Source organism: Gobius niger, assembly GCF_951799975.1.
Source record: "Gobius niger genome assembly, chromosome: 8".
NCBI classification, from domain to species: domain Eukaryota; kingdom Metazoa; phylum Chordata; class Actinopteri; order Gobiiformes; family Gobiidae; genus Gobius; species Gobius niger.
Genome location: NC_136859.1, coordinates 27,900,248 through 27,919,420, shown reverse-complemented (window position 1 = coordinate 27,919,420; position 19,173 = coordinate 27,900,248). Strand labels below are relative to the sequence as shown.

At 41.5% G+C, this 19,173-nt stretch overlaps 2 protein-coding genes across 2 annotated transcripts; one reads left to right on the top strand and one right to left on the bottom strand.

The window, feature by feature from the left end:
- Positions 1–1,006: 1,006 nt before the first annotated feature.
- Positions 1,007–9,375, top strand: sh3d21 (SH3 domain containing 21; the record flags this gene model as incomplete). The annotated part of the gene is made up of 16 exons (XM_079560697.1): positions 1,007–1,010; positions 1,303–1,460; positions 1,967–2,024; positions 2,143–2,252; positions 2,583–2,667; positions 2,748–2,809; positions 2,906–2,945; positions 3,496–3,587; positions 4,272–4,373; positions 4,642–4,693; positions 5,814–5,864; positions 5,947–6,064; positions 6,514–6,685; positions 7,622–7,815; positions 9,046–9,109; positions 9,210–9,375. The coding sequence occupies 16 exons, from the start codon at positions 1,007–1,009 to the stop codon at positions 9,240–9,242; spliced, it is 1,395 nt and encodes a 464-aa protein (XP_079416823.1). The 3' UTR covers positions 9,243–9,375.
- Positions 9,376–12,268: 2,893 nt separating this feature from the next.
- On the bottom strand, positions 12,269–17,196 carry eva1ba (eva-1 homolog Ba (C. elegans)). The gene is made up of 3 exons (XM_079561977.1): positions 17,071–17,196; positions 13,831–13,919; positions 12,269–12,791 (listed from the first exon to the last, which is right to left on the bottom strand). The coding sequence occupies exons 2-3, from the start codon at positions 13,895–13,897 to the stop codon at positions 12,364–12,366; spliced, it is 495 nt and encodes a 164-aa protein (XP_079418103.1). The 5' UTR covers positions 13,898–13,919; positions 17,071–17,196; the 3' UTR covers positions 12,269–12,363.
- Between the last annotated feature and the right edge of the window lie 1,977 nt (positions 17,197–19,173).

Genomic DNA, 19,173 nt, shown 5'->3' with positions numbered 1-19,173 from the left:
GTGTTTTATGGTGGCAAGTATTCAAAATGAACATAATTATTAAGAGCTAATAACCGGGATCTTCAGACATTTCTTTAAGGATTGATGAGTCACTTTTTAGAGACATTTCTTTGGTGCTGAACATTTTGGACAGAATCTGCAAACTTTTAGGTTCATAAAGTAGAGGATAAGCACACTATTTGTTGAAATAGGATAATTAGACATTAATTGAATTGATTAATGTGATTAATCGAGGTTAATTTTGACAGCCCTAGTTTATATGTCACTATAGTTTATAGAGTTACATTGTGTTTGATGTATATGTCTCATTTTCTACAAAGCTTTTCACTGCATTGATGAATATAATTAGATTTAAAAAATGTCTGAATCTCAGTAAGGACTGACAGTTTTTATTAGTCAGTAATGATTAGTGCTCATTTCAGGGGCTAAATGTGCTGAGCCTGGAATAAGAAGATCATACTTCATCATGTAGGCTAAACACTAAAATCCTTGTATTATGCTTCATTGATTTATGAGGACAGTGGATTTTTCTGTGCTTTGTTTACTTGACACACTGTTGCACACATGGTTCCACATTGTGCTATAAGGTTCATGTAAACACCGCATTGAACAGAAAACTGAAATATAAAAACCTCCCCATTGTGTTACACCAGATGACTAAATGCTACCGGAACAAAGGCTTTTACAGCTGGATTACGTCTGAACCATTTTTTTTTTTTTAAGTCATACTTGAGCTTTGTTCCTGCAGTAAACTTGTCTGACCTGTTCCCCTATGACTACGGTATATCTCCTCCTTTTTTTTTCTTACCCTCCTTCTCCCTCCCTCTCTCTCTTCTTCTTACCATTGGCTTGCCATGACTAGCCTCAGGAAAGTTGCTCAATGTTAATGTTTGACAACTAGGAAGAACATAGTCGGTCTATAGTAGAAGCTCTTAGCTCCTCTACTTTCTTTGAGCCTCTTGCAGCGTTTGAAAGCTTGGATAGATTCAAGGAAACAAAGCACAACATGGGTGAGTTTGCATGCCAGTGTTTTAAGGATATGTGGTACATTTTTGAAAAGGTGTATAAGTGTTGGCATTGTTGATTTGTTCACCCAACATTTGATAAAGCATGTATGTTGGACTAATGTACACACACAGGACAGGGTAACTTTACTTCTCAATGTATCTCAAGTGGGTCTCGGTGTACGTATGCAATGTCCTTGGGGTTCAAGTGTCAGGACATATCAACCTTAAAGCACAGTCGGAGCTCTTTGAGAGGGGGAAGTCTAATTTTCTGCTCCATTTGTGGATGCACTTGCAGAGGTGCTGGTGCTTGTGGACTTCGTGGGCACCATGCCAGACGAGCTCTCGGTGAAGATGGGGGATGTGGTGAAGAACGTCACCAAGAGCGCGGAGGAAGGATGGCTGCAGGGGGAGCAGAGGGGGAAGAAGGGCATGTTCCCTGCCAACTTTGTGAAGGTTTGTCCCACTGCGGTCTTAGGAATAAGAGCCAAGGGAGTCAGTGCTTCATGTCGTCGACTATAATATTTTTGGTCTTCGTTCTAGTCAAGTTATTATGTTCCTGACAAAAATGAGGCAAAATAACGAAATAAGAATCTGTTAATGACAACTAAAACTATGACTAAAATCATCTTTTTTTTTAATATATATATAAAAAATGAAAGGGTACAGGAAACATTTGAACTTCCAATGACTTCCAATGATATAGACTCACTGGAAGCTCCATGAAGTGTATTATGATTAATATAATGACAAAATAATGTATAGTTAAAGTTGCCTAAATGGGTTTCAGATTCAGTTGAATAAGTGTACTATTTTTGCTGACTCATAACTTGAATAAAACTAAAAATAATTTGTATTTGAAAAAGAAATCTTAACTACAATGAGAAAGCGCTACTACTAAATAACAACATGTTGTCAAAAGTACCACTGGTGGATGATTCTTTTCTTTCTTTTTCCAATAGGAAGTGCCAATCTATTTAAGAGGCGACACAAAAATGGAACCACGCAGTGTCAGACAAAGTAATGTAGCAACTCCCTTGCCAGTAGTAATGTTCTTTTCTTGAGCGAGCTTAAGAAATGGCCAGTTTCTACTCATTTAAATGTCTCACAAATCTGCATTTCCTGTTTTTTTTTACAGCTAAGAAGATCAAGCCACGGCGGAGATGTGAAGTGATCTTTGCCTATGCTGCGCAGAATCAAGACGAGCTGGGGCTGTGTGTCGGGGAAGTTATTGAGATCATGAATGAGGTGCGATGTCACAAATATGGCATAAAGTGAAGGTACTTGAAAGTGACTTGAAGTTGCTTTCAATAATACTTCATGCGTTATTGTACAGAGATGGTTCAATGCCTCTTGTCAATAATATACTGGTTTGTCCGTTTCAATTCCCTGTGACTACAACGCTGACATAACACCTTCCCAGACACGTACCTTTCAAAGAAAATGTAACTGGTGCTACAGGTTTTCAGCTCATGTGAACAGGAGGAGGGATGGTATATTATTTCATTTAGGTTTAGAGAGAACAGATACTTGCTCATCAAACCGGTCCTGTTCACTTTTATTTGATTTGTTTTACAGATTGAAGATGGATGGTGGATGGGTATTAAAAATGGCAAAGTTGGAGCATTTCCGTCAAACTTTGTCAAGGAAATTTTCACCAAAGGTATGTACCCAGATCCAAAACTGACACTAAATATATGAAAATAACCAACCTCAGTAAAAGTATATTTATGTACTATACAGACACAAAGAACAGCGAGGTGAAATCCAGACCTAAACTCTCAGACGCTGTTTTCACAAAGCAGGTATGTAAACAAATGCCATTTCACAGGGTTCAATTCCCAGTAGAAGTGTTAATAATTTGATTCATCATTATGACTAATTTATTAATCTCATCATAGAATTCAAAACAAACAAGTGTCAGGAGGAAACCAAAAAATGGTAAGTTTCATTCACTGTTTTAAGATAATTTAGACATTTCTTTAAGTACACAAATAGAAACGCAACACTTTTGTTAAAGCAAAACAGAACATTTCAGGGTGTCCTTTTATTGTAGACAGCCTAAGGCACACTCATGTTCATGCGGTCTAATCAGCATCTTGATATGCCACACAAGGGGGTGGATTCTCTCAACAAAGAAGAAGTGCTCACTGACACAGATTTAGACAGATTCGTGAGCAATATTGGAGAGAAATGGATCTATTGTGTTGATAGATAACGTTTCATGTCTTTGTGCTAGTCTTAGAGAGATAAGGACAAGCTCAATAAGCCTCGGCTTCTTCCTGCGCCTGGTCATGGACTGAGTTTGTTGTTTGGTTTGAAAGTGTGGCCAAATTGACCATAAACAGAAAAAGTAAAAATAGAGTTCAGCAGTGCATGAAAAATAGGAGCAAAGACAAAAGTGTTGCGATTATATTTTTGTTCAGTCTACAATGATAACAATCTGTGACTAACTTATGCCAGGATAAAAGCTAAGAGTCGTCTTTTACAGTGGAGAGCTGCAAAGTGATGTTTGACTACAAGCCCAAAGCTGAGGACGAGCTGGAGCTGAAAAAAGGAGATGTGGTGGCTGTCCTCAACAAGGTGTGTTTCAACTCTGCTGAGTAAATTCATAATAACAAAAACAACCAACTTAACATAACAATAAATAATGATCTCATTAGGATAGCTCAACAATGGGCCAAGGAACAAATGATTCATTTTAGCGGGCGTTGGCGCTGGCGCTAATCAGTTTTCATGAAACTGAATTAGGTCCTTCTTGGTGGAGCCCAAGACAGAAATGTAACTATATCTAATACTTTTGTAAAAATAGTGACTCACAATATGAAACTACACAAGGACAATATCAAAAGTTCCTAAACGTTGAGTAAAACATCTTCAAATGTTCCTTAAAATGGGGAGTTCAAGCCCGGTCTTCACTTTGCTGACCAATGTTGTCAGACCATTAGTCACGTGACTTCTGGCACGTAATTACAACTTCGTTTACAGTAAATAATGGGGTGTGACATTCCTATTGTCATCACCACATGCTTATATCGGTCAACCAGAGTAACTTTTCTTTATTCATCAGGGGTGGAAGGAAATATTCCTTAAGGAACAGTGCAAGGTGTAATGGATATTTCAATGTACAACTATATGTACACAAGTGTTTTGTAAATAGCACATCGGTCTTGTTATGAAGTTTGAAACATCTGTGAGTTTCACGTCCCAGAGGAGACAGCTGTGTTTGAGCTTGTGATGATGTGGCTCCTTCATCTGTGTCTGAAGGAAACAGAAGATGAAGGCTGGTGGCACGGGGAGCTAAACGGACGCTGCGGCTACTTTCCTGATAACTTTGTCATGTTGATAGAACAAGTCAGCAGCCAGCAAGTAAGTCCCTATGACTAACACATACACAACACATACACCCGGATCCATCTAATTTACATGACTGACTTACCAGTTCATCACGAGAGTCACTGCTTTTCATGTTATATTTTTAGCTCAGTTCGAATAGTACTGTCTGCTGTCAACACAGTGACTCAGCATTAACATCCCCAAAGAAAATTACTCACTCATTCCTTTAGTGGAAAGACGTGTTAAATGGGTAAGGGTTATACATATTGCAGACTTGTTGATGTTTCTTTCTCTTGTTTAGAGCGGGGGCCCAAGCAAACCACCAGCACGAGTCAACACCTTAAAACATCCAGGTAAGGGGACTTGTGTTGCAACCTTTAAACTATATTTTCTAATTGTTTTAAGTCTCAGAAACATTGCCATTTGCTTTTCTTTAAATATGGACAAGTTGAAAAACCGTCCTGTGCTTTTAAGCCATACATCTTACAGACAAACTACCTGCAAGAACTCGTCAAAATAGGTTCAAGGGATTGGTTAAAACTAGCTCTGAGAATGTCTACATATTTTTCACAGCTTTGTTTTTTTTTTCTTTTTTTAAAACAAGAGGGATTTATAAAACAGGTCAAATGATTCAGCATTTTGCCCACATTACACTTGACATTTGAGAAGACCAGGGAGGAAGTCTGTAGTTCAAGTCACATGGCACAGTTTAGCGTTCTTAGAGGAAACATGAGGGGGTGGGGATGTGGGGCAAACGCGGCCACACAGATTTTTCACAAGATGCGCACTTGCCTCGAGAGGTTTGCTTGAGAAATGTTGCACAATGTTTTGCGTCCTCAAGGTAAGCTTCTTTGTTCCTCCGTTGCCTGCTTCTCATTTGTCTTCACAATGTGCATCCTGTAAAACACACAGCAGGGTGATAATCATTATTTGTCGGTCTTCGTTTTAGTTGCAGTTGGTGCTCCATTTATGATGCATTTTTCTCGATGTGTTTGCTTTAGTGACTGCATAATGTGAGCGGGAACAGGTGCAACTGACCTATCTATCACCGAACTATTTCACAAAAGCTCTTATCATAGAAATGGCCACACCTGTAAAAAGTGACTTATGCAGACTTTATTTGTGCAGTTCACTCACAGCGGCACTATTAGTATATGCTTTGAAATACACAGTTTGATTTGAGCTAAAGAAATCTGTCCATGGGGCAAGATATTTACACTTATATTAAGATACAAGAAATCACTGCACTCAAAACTAGACAAAAACATCTTGATTCACTTGAAATAAACCATTTGTAGCTGTTTCATCTTCATTTAAGTATAAACATATTACCTCATGGACAGATTTCTTGATTGAAATTAGACTCTCAAATCAAAGACAAATAGACTTATTTCAAGTAAATTTCACTTATTTCAAGATGACTTTTTTGCAGTGTACATGTTGCATAATCAGACTTTTTTCATTTAAATTTAGTGAAGCCTGATGCTCCAGCTATGGATAAAAGTAGTGCAACAAAAACAAAAGGTAAAACCTTGACACAGATGTTTCACATTGAGAACCACCTTCAAGGAATCAGCTCCACTAATGAAATGATTATTGCACCCAGAGGACAAAACGGAGCCCAAGGACTTGAGAAGCAATCCTCCGACTAAAGTCAAGCTGCCCTCCATCCCCAGGACGCCTCCGGTCAAAGAGAACCGCACCGACGCCAAGCTTTCGCCAAAGTAAGTGATGCCACAGGCTTAACTCTAATCTGTGCATTAACAATAAGACCTGGAGGAGCATTAGAGTAACCAGAGAGCGCCCTGTGAAATACTGATCCCTTTGGACGCTTTCTGAGGCGCAGGCCATTGGGGGAAATGCCACAGACGCTGGCACCGTTCAGATGCGAAAAGTTTTTCTTGGCTCCAGTGGTTGCTATAGTTTCTTAAAGAAGAATACTAGGATGCCCGACCTTTAGTGGTGGCACTGAAAACTCTTGGATGAGTCAGATTGGGCATAAACAGTCGAGGGCAGCCCATTTCCTGTTTCCGGCACCGACACACACATCAACACAGGACCGCCTTGTCTTCTGTGGGTGCCAATTTAGGTCACAAAACTCTTGCATCTACTTTTTTGTGTGTGTGAAGCTGAAGTATTAAAGAGTTTAAGAAATTTCATAACCACAACAAAGCCATATCTTCATTTTTAGGTCTAATGGTGAGGCTCTGAAACCGGCTGAACAGAAAGATAAGGACCAGTTTGATGGTGTTGACGTAGAGACGGACAAGCTGAGCCATCCGACAGCAAACAGAGCCAAACCGCCCCAGAGGAGACCCCCGACAAGCCCAACCCCAGCTGCACAGGTGAGATCTCAACCTAGTGCCCGAGGTCAGGAAAGCCCTCTGCTACACCACAGTATTTGGAAAGTGTAGCATGTGGCTGCAGACTGAGGGGTGAATTATAGATTCCTCACGCTGTGTAAAGCGAGCTCAGACCTGTTCAGGAATTTCATTTATGAAGCTTAATTCTTTGACAATCTGTATGGTGCACGTGTTGTATATTGGCAACACTATTGGTAATGGAGCTTCACTGAAATGAAAGTGGAAATGTAGAACCAGAATCTGCACCAAGAAAGGTTCAAGGAAAACAAACTACCTGAATAAAGTAAAAGGTTTGTGGCGTGAAAGCTGTAACAGGGCTTATTTTTAATGCCACTAACACAAAGGTTTCTGTACTTATTTTATTTGATATTAACAGGGGAATGAGAGTAGATTTTTATATTCATAGAGGATACAACAAGCTAGTTTTGAGAAAAAATATTGAATGTATGTAAAGTGATGGTCTTTAAGTGTATATGTTTTACAAATTTTTCAAAATGTGCTAAATCGACCTGGCATTCTGACGTAAAATAAGGATATCTTCCCTTATCAGAGTCTAGTATCCTCCCGCGTCGACCAATGAGACAAGCTTTTCCTGTGAACCAGCCTGTCACGTCCAATCAGGAGGAGGAGCTTGATCATAGACTTTTGATAAGTGTGTTCCTGCTTTCCTCCAGTATCTGGTTACAGAGGGGAGGGATTTTTTTGTTTACTTTGAAATTTTACTCTATCTCTTCTCACTTTGCAAACTTAAAGACTATCACTTTAAACCATTTTTTTTTACAAACTTATGCAGTAAAAAATGTCAATCAATGTCATTATTCACCAAGAAATATAGATTTATAGACAATTAGAATTTTATTTGACTGACTTTTCAATCCCCCGTGGAGACCCTCGTGCTAAACCCTAAACTGATTGTAGTCAACAGGAAATGCCCTGGCATCCCCTGCGAAACCCGAACAACCCCCTAAAACCCCCCCACCGACGCGGCCTGCTGCTCCTCCCAAAATCCTGCTGGATGGGAGAGGGACGCTGGGAAAGCCCACAGTGGACAGTCTTCACACTCAGGTCCAGGAGCTGAAGACGGCCCTCGAGCTGCTGCAGACACAACACAGGTGACGAGAAGTTTTTCTCATCTATGGGTTACACTCAGGGGCGGACTGGGACTGAAAAACAGCCCTGGACTCTGACCAGCCTGGCCCAAATTAGCGTAATTGTGCACTTCCACGAATACATATTTTAACCTCTTAACACCCGCCTTAACACTAACGAGTGCATTTTCCCCAGTTCGGCTTTTTATCTTTCTTTTTTTGATCGGTCATAGAAACAGAACCAAAATCATTAATATATATAATAAATAATGATGGTCCCAAAATTGAACCTTGTGGCACACCATACTCCACGGAATTCCTTTTAGATTCATGTTTTTTTATACGGGGCTTTACCCAAATCTAAAAGCTTCTCGACTGGAGAGTAACAATGTAACGCCTCATTTGAAAGCTAAGACCTACAAAAGTGACAGAAACTTTTCGTCACGTTGACGTTTTTTGTTGTGTTTTTCTCACGTTTTTGTTGGCTTTTCATCCTCTTTTTCTCGCTATTTTGATGCTTTTCTTTTTAGCTTTTAGATTTGGGTAAAGCTCTGTTGAGGCGGGACTGGTGGCCCTAGAGCCAGTGGCCCTTCTGTGCTCTTCCAGAATGGACATATGGCCAGTCCGCCCCTGGTTAATAATAATAATAATGCATTGGTTTTATATAGCGCTTTTCTGGACACTCAAAGACGCTTTACATTGCATTATTCATTCACTCCATACCCGGTGGTGGTAAGCTACTATTGTAGCCACAGCTGCCCTGGGGTAGACTGACGGAAGCGAGGCAACCAGTCTGCGCCATCGGCCCCTCCGACCACCACCAACCACTCACTCACTCACTACATTCGCTAGGCTTCCTGGTGTTACTAAACGGTCTCCCATCCAAGTACCGACCAGGCCCTTCCCTGCTTAGCTTCCAAGGTCTGACGGGATTGGGCATCGCAAAGGCGGTATGACCACCTAATATAAACTAATATAAACACCAAAACCCTTATCTATACAACTACAACTCACCATAAATGAGATCTGCACTGGGGCTGCACAATATATTGCAATTTTATTAGCCTGTTTGGTTAATAACTTTTGGCACAGAGGCCAATTGGCTAAAGATGGTCAAATCTTCTATGCGTCAGTGGGATCTAGACCATGATGACCTTCTACACAAAGGCGAGCAAAGGATCCGGAGCTTTACGAAAACAAACTTCACTGTGTTGATGTAACATGCTCTGAAAGCCTGCCCTTTGATATTTCCAGGCATGACATGCAGGAAGTGAAAGAAGAATTGCGGGAGGAGCGAAGCAAGCGCATGGCTCTGCAGGTCAGCGCTTTGTGTGCAGTGTTTTGGTCACAAAGTCAGTCATGAGCAGAAGTACAGAAGCACGACTGAGGTTTGAAAACTGTTTTGTCTGTACTTACAGGATGAAGTTCAGGCGCTGAGGATGAGGAAGTGATTCCACTGCGGGGACCAGATCGAGCCACTGCTGATCCGGACGAAACTAACCAGACCGAGAACAACAGCATTGTCTGCGAGCATAAGCGCACTGAGATACGGACACAGACTGACATCCGAGTTCAGTCATATCGGGTCACATCCTTACAGACTTTTACTTAACAATTGTTACTCTTCACTAAATGCTGGAAATTTGATGAAAAAACGGGGACCAAGGTTATTATTATTGTAGTATTAATATATTATTATTTGCGCGCTACCGTATTATAGGCGACTGTTCCCACTGGACGTTTTACTGTTGAACACCGGGGGACACCATTACCTCAATGCTAGAACTAAACTACTTATTGACAACAGACTGTTATGAATGTAATAACATGGTTTTGTCGTTTTTTTTTAATGAATTGCTTATTGTTTAGGCTCCACATCAGCTATGGGTAGTTTTAAACTCCTTCCTCCAAGTCTTGAAGCATTTTGGTGCCTCTAGTTCCGACCCGACCTTTCGGAAAATCACTGTAATACAGCAATAACCCACTGGGGGGCAGTGTATATCTGTGTATATGTACATATAATGCATCGCAATAAAGTCAATGACTCTTCTGCTCATTTGTATCAAAAGCATGTAATGGTATAGGGCCACAAATGTAAACAGAAGGCAACAAATGAGCTAATCTTAATAAGTAACTGGATTTTTCCACAAATTAGAAGACAGAGAGCAGAGATAGTGATGAAAAGGCAATCATTTAACAATTTTATATGAGCAATTCAGTTTTAATGCTTCATGTTTCAATACCTTTTGGCTCATACTCCATGCACGCCAATAACTTTGTAGCTATTGGTGTGTATGTGATGTGCTTGTAGAAATCCACTATTTTTTTGAGCCTCTGCCCACTGCCGAGCACATCTGGAAAACATCTGGAGCTCGTCTTGGACCCGAAAGCTTCTGAAACCACCATGGGAACGTACTATTTTTAAAAACAGCGTTGAATAATGGCCACGAGGGTCGCGCTCCCTATTTGACAGGGGGATGAAATAAATGAATGTAAACACCAGGTTGAGCTGATGCTGCAGATCTGGTTGGTTATTTGACAAAACAAAACCAAGCAGAAAGGGAAAAAAAAAAGAAAAACACATCAGTTGATAGTAAATTTCCAGTCCCTGAATCCGCAGATAACACAAGAAGCGGGAGGGGCCTTTCAGATAAACAATAAAACTCCCACTGAGTTAAAATTAGGAGTAAATGAAGATTGAGGATATACTAGGGGTTCTCAAATCGGGGGGGTCACAACTGAGGTCTTGGGATAGGGATGAATTGATAAAATATGAAGAAAACTCCGACACGTTATAATTTTACCTGAAAACGGCGGACATTTGAGCTTTAAACGTGAAATAAACTAACTTCATGCACTCATTTGGCAGGGACTTATTCAGCACTAAGGCAGATGAAGGGAATTGTTCTGCCAGTTCTAACAACAGAGCTATTTTTGTCTAATTTTTCTGTGGTTCTCTTGGCATGTTGAAAAACGTCCAATTCATTATTTCTCCATCATCTAACCACAAACGAAAATTAATATCCAACTGCAATTCAAAGGTGTCGGTGCCTATTTTGGCTGTTCTTGCTGGCCAACTCTCAAAGAACAAGCTTCTTCGGGAGCTAATTGGGTAATACTTGGCTTTAGATTGGCTCTAATCTAAAGTCCTCCGACAACAAATGAAGAACGGCACACAAAATAGACGAGCCCTGCATTTGATTCCTTGTCAGCTTCAAGTGTGACTAAACCTGTGAGAGTCAGTAGAGTCAGAGAAGTATTGGTTTACTAAGATGTATTCCTCCTCTAGGACATTTCCTCAATAAATAAATAAAGTTGTGTGAACGCAGTAATCAGTGTTCAGGCAGGGAAATGCGAGTGGAAGTGCTTGGTTAGTTTACCCTAGTTTACCAGATAAAGGCGGCTTCCCCTCTCCAGGTCAGTGGAGAGTCCTTGCCTCAACTGGAGGAGTTCAAGTATCTCGGGGTCTTGTTCACGAGTGAGGGACGGATGGAGTGTGAGATCGACAGACGGATCGGTGCGGCGTCAGCAGTGATTAGGTCGCTGTATCAGGTCGATTCTGACTATCGATTTACTGATCAATCTACATTCCCACCCTCACCAATGGTCCGGTAATGGTCTGGGTAATGACCGAAAGGACAAGATACAAGCGGCCGAAATGAGTTCCCTTCCCAAGGTTGCCGGGCGCTTCTTTTGGAGATGGGGTGTGAAGTTCAGTTACCCGGGAGGAGCTCGGAGTAGAGTCGCTGCTCCTTCACGTCGAGAGAAGCCAGCTGAGGTGGCTAGGGCATCTGTTTCGGATGCCTCCTGGTCGCCTCCCTCGTGAGGTGTTCCAGGCCTGTCCTATTGGGAGGAGGCCTCGTGGAAGGCCCAGGACACACTGGAGGGACCATGTCTCTGAGCTGGCCTGGTGTCGCCTCGAGGTCCCCCCAGAACAGCTGAAGGTCTGCGTGGTCTGCTCAGATTGCTGCCCCCGGGTAAGCGGAAGTAAATGGATGGATAGTTTACCCGAAACTCGAGTTATATTTTCTTAAATCCTGTCCAAATTTTAATGCAAACATCATTATAAAATCTACAGTGAAGACAACCTGCTAATCAGCATCAGCAAGTACAGTTTGTTCTGCCTCAAAAGTCATTAACTGTAAAGACATGCTGTAAGTCAACATCATCCTACTTAATGTAAACTTTTTCATATTGAAATACCATCCTTTCCCAATCCTTGTTATCAAAATCCTGTCAGCAGAAGAATGGTCGTTTTTTTCCCCTTAGTTTATTGCATACAAAAAATATTTTGTAACAATTTGTGTGCATTTAATCAAGCTACATATACTGTAATGAACATATTCAAGTGTCCTTCAGCACCAACACTCATATTGCATTTCATATTGATTTATAACATTGGCTTTATTCCATGTAGAAAGCATTAAGTGCAATAAAACATACTTCTGCTCTGTCGGAGCTCAGTGGAAACCCACATCCTTTGAATCCCATGCTAAGTCTTTTCAAAGTCATGAGATTTGACCTGTCCTTCTGAAATCAATGCTTCCCAGTGTTAATGGCGACTCGTCCATGTTAGTAGTAGTGCACTCTGCCGATAGTCCCCGTCCCTGTGCCCAGGACATCCGGCTGCCCGTTCCTCCATATCTCCCGAATGATGCGCTCTCTCTCCTCCAGCCGCTGCGCCCGCTCCAGCTCTTCGGCCGAGGTAAACACGTTCACGCTCAGAGTCCCGTCCGATTGGCCGGTGTGGTTACCGTTAGGGATTTCCGTGGTGGGCAGCGTGATGGGCGTCGTCACCTCTACGTCGTCTGCGTCTTCATCCTCGTCCTCGCTCTCCTCGTCCTCCTCGCTAATGTCTTTGATCTGCTTTTTCTCAGGCGTGGAGGCGGAGACTTTGGTGCGGGGCTTGCAGGAGATGCGGATGACCAGGAGGCACAGGGTCAGCACCAGACCGAAACAGACTCCGAGCACAAAGTAGAGTCCGAAGCTTTCCGGGTTGGCTAGAGTAGAGACACAGACAAAGTTAAACCATGTTCAGCTTCATTATGCAACTTTTATGAGAAAATGTTTCATATCTGTGCATATGAGGCCTTTCAGTGACCCAGCGCCTGTATGAGTGGTCAGCAGGGCGCCTTTATTTTCCATCACAGTGGCCTCTATGATGGTCCAGGATCAATTGCTTTTAGAGTTTTCACTGCTGAAGGAGCCTCTCACCAGTAAAGCTACAAAACAATTGATCCTGGAGCATCATAGAGGCCACTGTGATGGAAAGTTTAGGTGCCATGTTAACCACTCAACCACTTGCATCACAGAGGGGTCAATTATGCACAAATATCACTTTTTTTCCACATAAAAAGTTGCATAATGCACCTTTAAGTTGGGTAAAGCATCATTGATATATCATATTATGTCATTTTTATTTACTTGTCTACTTGATAGCAAAGACTGCTATTTTAGGCATCTTGTATGTTGTTTGGAGCACCCTCTGCTGGCACCAGTGGAATTACACATGATAAATAAAATAAGAACAATCTTTTGCTAAATGGCATGCTTACAAATCGATGGTGCCGTGATAAACACAGTCCAGTGGTGGTTTATGGCGCTTTGAACTCTTCAATAAATGACCAAATTAAACAGGATTACTCAAAACTGTGTGACTGAAGCAAAATGTTAATGTGGATTACAACATTAGAGAACAGATTTTACATGGTGTGTTCCCTGTAAATTAGACTTCTACTGGTCTCCATGCCAGTATTTGTGCTCTTTTTGAATCTCCTTTGCTCACTTCCCTCCAGTGCTAAACATTATTTTTCTTGTCAGTTGTAAATAACATGCTGACAAATAATGTTTATAGCATTGTGCCATTGAATATTTGTACTTTTCTCCATATTTTTTCAAATACTGATTCCCTTTTTCTATGCAATTTAAATGCAATTTTGGTACAATCACCAATATGTTGAATAATAATGTCACCTTGATAATTAAACCTAGTTTTTGTGATACACACTACGTTTCTCTGCAAGCATACACACGTATTACCTTTAATGTGTGCATATGCAGCAATGCTGTTGCTTAGCAGGTCCATTTCCTTCTTCTTCGCGTCCATATTGATTTTGTAATTTCACAACCTGTAAAACATTGCAAAAATGATTCCATGCATTAATTCAGACAGTCTCGCGGGCAAACAGACAATCCCTGTTCCACCATTTTAGACCCCAACCCACATGGAGTACAGTATGACATTGTGTACAGTGCGTGGACGTTAAACTGACTGACTCCAGCACTTCTTCAGGTGGGTGGGATATGGCCTCCCACCAGTGCTCAACAAAAGCCCCTCTGTGTCTTAAAGCGGCGGTTTCATCTGGGATCATCGCAACACGTTTGGCACATGGCGCTGCTTCTGCCTCGGCTTTTCCCCCCGAACCATGACAACCCGCCATAAAAGAGGTCAACTGAATTTTTCCTACGGTCCACATGGGGTCTTCCTCTCGACTAATGGAAGTACCAGATCTTTTCGTGACACTGTGAGAGCTGTCTTATTTGGACACTTTTTGGGGTATTTATGCGAAATGAAAATGAAATGTTTGGTGGAAAGTACCAGAAGCCCATCTAAATCCTGACTTCATTTCAACTTTTACTATTTTGTTTGTTCTCTGGACCCAGAGATGATTTTGAGAGATATTATTAAACTTATTAGAGATCAAACACCTACAATTTCAAGTGTACACCATCCAAAACTTGGGTTATGTTATATATATGGGAGGTTCGCCCCCTTGTCTTTTGACAACGAATAAAATCGGCCCGCCTATCTATCAATGTTCTGGATCGAGTGTCAAAACCACCTGGACATTGACTTTTGCTGCCTAAAGCATGAAGAGTGGAGAGCCAACCACAATGTAAAGCGCCCTTAAGTGTACAAAAAGACATTATGAATCAAGTGCTTTATTATTACAGTGTGACTTATCATAATTTCTCATGACTTTGAACCCTTTGCCCATTTTGCAAATACTCTTTTTCCAGAATAATGTTTCTGAGAATTATTGATACTTCCCATTTATTTTGTCTCCTCAGGTTATAAGCTATTTCAAAACTGGTACATTTCCTTCTCCTCCGCCTTTCCTGTCTCCTTTTGGTAGAACACATTAACCTTTCTCCTGACACTCAATATTGCCAGCGCGTCCAATTTGTAAATAATTTCCACCTCCCCGGCTCGATGACGTCATTGTATTTACTGACACTGGGGCACAAGTGTGCTTCAGAAGAGTGCAGCGCAAACTCTCAAAGCTTTAAACTTTTCCAGCTAATGTTCGCACCATGTCTCTCCGACACATGGTAGTTGTTGTGGCAGCCTGTGGAATGAAAAAACAAAAAAAACTCTGTAACCTGTGCGCGCGCTAAGTCAAACCACATGTTCGCGGGCCTGCACATGGATCATATGGATGTCTCAAATGGCATAACCGCATGTTTGTCTTAGCATTATCTCTAAATTGCATTCACTGATAACCTTGGTGCCTCAGTTGGATTTTTGTGAATCTCCCAGTGATTTATGAGCATTTGGGAAGGATACTTCACTGTATAGACCAGCCATTCCCAAAGTCTGGGACATCGCAGCACTCTTTATCGATCTGAAAATCTCTCCAGGCCCGCCAAATCATAATATTTTTTCTATTCAAAGGAATTTGTTATTATTTCACATCTAAAATGACATAAAAAGCAACATCTAAAATCAAATGTTGCTAAATACTGCTTTAAAGTGGTACATGTGTCCACATAAATTACATTTTCCACTCAAAATGATTTTTTTCCAGTGGACTTGTTTTGTAGACAAGCCTGGACCCAACTTTGGGAACCATATGCACTTACATCATATTCATTCTGTACAATGTAATGTCTTTTTATTGTTTTGTAAGATTGTAAGATAATTTTGGGGCAACTATTACAATGCAATTTCCCTTGTGGATCAATGAAATCTGTCTTAGTGGCCCATTGGTGCAGTCCGGTTGCACAGCAGTGTTAAGGAATGTTTACCTCTTTTTATGTCAGGAAGGCAGAAATATAAACATCACAATACAGAAAAATAGGAAAGACAGTTTTTAAGCAAAGGTTTACGTATGTACTAGCACACTGGTTCTCAACGTGGGGTCTGGGGACCTCTGTGGTGGATGGGAGACTGTTTGGTAACACCCGGAAGCCTGGGGTGAATGTAGTAAGTGAGTGAGAGGGTGGTGGTTGGAGGGGCAAATGGCACAGACTGGTTGCCTCGCTTCCGTCAGTCTACCCCAGGGCAGCTGTGCCACTAGGCCTGTCACAATAACAAATTTGAAGTTCGATATGTTGAGGCAGGAAAGTATTGCGATAAACGATATTTTTGGCTTCAACACTACAAGATACTGTCAACTCTTAGACATAAAAATAACAGTAAACCTTGTTTGTAACTCAATTTGCTTCAGTTAAAAATGTAAGTTTTACAAAGAATAGGGGGGAAATGCTAGTAAATGTACAGATGATAAACATCGAGCTCAAAAATATATCGTTTATCTTTTATTTATTGAATGATAAGTCGATATAGTAATTATCGTGACAGCCCTACTTACCACCACCGAGTATGGAGTGAATGAATAATGACAGTGACAGTGTGGCACTTTGAGAAACTCGGTCACACGGGCTTGTGAAGCGCAATATAAGTGTAACAATAAGTAAAAATAAATTGAGAGCAAAATTAACTTAATGTGAGTTTGTTTCATTATAATAAGCATGTAGCATTTCACTGATCGCAATTATTTGCAAACCTGTTGTGTAAATAATGTGAAAAGTGATTGATGTAATTAATAGGGGCCCCCAGGGAATCTTAAAAGTCAGTTCAGTCATAGTTGCAGGAGGAGCAATGGTAGGAGTTGTCCCATTATGTACTGTAGTTGCAAGTACTTGTAGAAGAAGTACTTGCAGCATAGTACTAAAGGAGCTGGAACTGCAGAAGTATGTCAATGGTAGTAGTAGTAATAGTGGTGCTTGTAGTGCTGGAAGTTGAAGTAGTAAAAATAGCCACAGCGCTGATATAAAATATTTTCTTTTTTACTGCACCTGTGTTAGATTCCGGTATTTCACCTATTTGTCAAGGCAGCTTTCGGGAAAATTTGAGCACAAAGCCTCACACATGTGGCCCATGTGGCAATGCGGTTTGGTAATAAACATTAGAACGCAGCACTAAACTCCTTATAAAACCTGAAATAAACAACAGAGACGAGAGATTGGGTAAAAGAAGAAATAAAAAAGACTTACCACAAAATGAAAGTCTTTTAGTCCCAATTCATTGCGATCGAATTGACCGCACTCGTATTTGGTTATCAAATATCAGGGCTGGCGTTCTCCTGTCCCCCGGCGATAAAACAGTTCATCTAGCCCGACCTGTGGCAAGAGCAAACACACATACGTCAGGCTGCATAAGATCTGCACCCACTGAGGCGACTGCAGTGCAAACAATGACAGCAGACATGAGTGGCTAAAAACCACTAAAGGCAGTCTCTGGGCTTTCACTATCTGGACTGCCTCCTGTTCTGTCCACACATGGCCAATCTCGCAGGCTGCCAAACGCGACTGGACTAATACAAAACATAGCGGAGTGTAGAGAAAACGCCACTGTTTCGGAGAAGCAGCCGTGAAGTTTGACCAAAATAGTTTTCACACTCCCAGTAACAGATTTCAAATGTTCTACCCCCGCACTGTGCAAGTCTCCTAAGGTTAAGTCTACATTATGTTACTGCACACAATCCAAAAGAGTCTGTGGTGTGAATAAAGCTGTTGTGAAAAAATGTTTGCCCGTCTTGAAATGCTTCTATCTATAACAGGGAGGGTGTTATTATCAATATTATCAAAGGAACTTTTAATTTCAGTGCTGTTTTTATTTTAGCTTCCTTTTGAACACAAGGGTTAAGGATAGGGTTATGATTATAGGGTTAGGAATGACTAATGTGATGCGAGTTGTGTTTCACTCACACATATTTTAGAAACTTAGCTTTCAGTTGAGGTATCACACTGACATATAGGCTCTAAAATCTCCTGTCAATACGCTTAAAGATTTGGATATGCATACCCAAACCCTATGGTGGCAGGTCAACAGTGTGTGATCAAAACAAAGCCTCTCCAAGCTCACATTTGGTAACGTGATAGTCAAAGCAAAGCAGAGACCTCTCCATGAAAGCGAGGTGGTGATGTCCGGCAAAAGTTCAGGTCAGAGTCAGGTCGGAGGAGAAGCGAGCCCGCTCACAGCATAGACACATGTTTTTATGGTAAAAGGTCTTTTTCCACCTACATTACATTTACAGCTAGGATCCACTCCCCCATTCATTCATACACCAATGTGCGCAGACACTCGAGGCAAGCAGGGTGAAGTGCCTTGCCTAAGGACACAACGACAGTGTGCACCTTCAGGAGGCGGGAATCGAACACCCAACCTTCCGATCATGAGACGATCTGCTCTGCCATCTGCGCCACTGTCGCTCCATGAGGTGTTGTTCGCCAATAAATACACCTGTATTGAAAGTAATATTTGATGATCTTTATGATTGAAATGTTATGAAGTATGGCTTTGAAGCAGTCCTAAGTAACTCTTGCCCCTAGAGGCCATAAACGCAACTGCAGGTTGTATTACCCCCAGAGGGACCACAGAAACAAGTTACTTAGTATTGCTATAATTACTGCTAAAGTAAAAGTTTCTTTGGTCCAGGCTCAATCGGTTGAATGTCTCTCACTACATTTCCTTTCAATGGTAAACTGTACTGTTTCATCGAGCTAATCCAACCTGCATTGAGTTATGGTAAATGCTTTTATACCTTTAACAGGCCCAAAGCGCTTTACAGTAAGGAACCAGTCACCCATTCACTCTCTCATTCACACACCAATGTACGTAGACACTGGAGGCAAGTAGGGTGAAGTGTCTTGCCCAAGGGCCCAACAACAGTGTGCATTTGCTGGAGCTGGGATTCGAACCCACGACCTTCTGATCATGAGACAACCCTGTCGATCACCTGCGCCAACGTCGGCCCAAAGTGATGAAAATGATAGGTAACCAGTAACTGTTGTTTCAAGTTCAGTCCAGTCCATATTCTATATTTTTCCACAACCTGAAAAACACAAGTGTTTTCTTTGACTCCACCAGCCCTGAGCGTGAGTCCATATAATTTGCCGCTGGCTCCTGTGTGCATCAGGTGGGGTCTGCGCAGAATGCTGTGCTGTGAACTTTTCTCACTCGCACCTTTGTTTAGCCCCGCGCTCGGTGCCAGCTGCAGTTGGTTTAGCAGAGCCCATGTGCTTTCGAGGCCAGATTTTGATCCTGCTGACTCTTGGCAGATCCTGTGTACACTGCGCAGTCCGAAACAGCGCCTG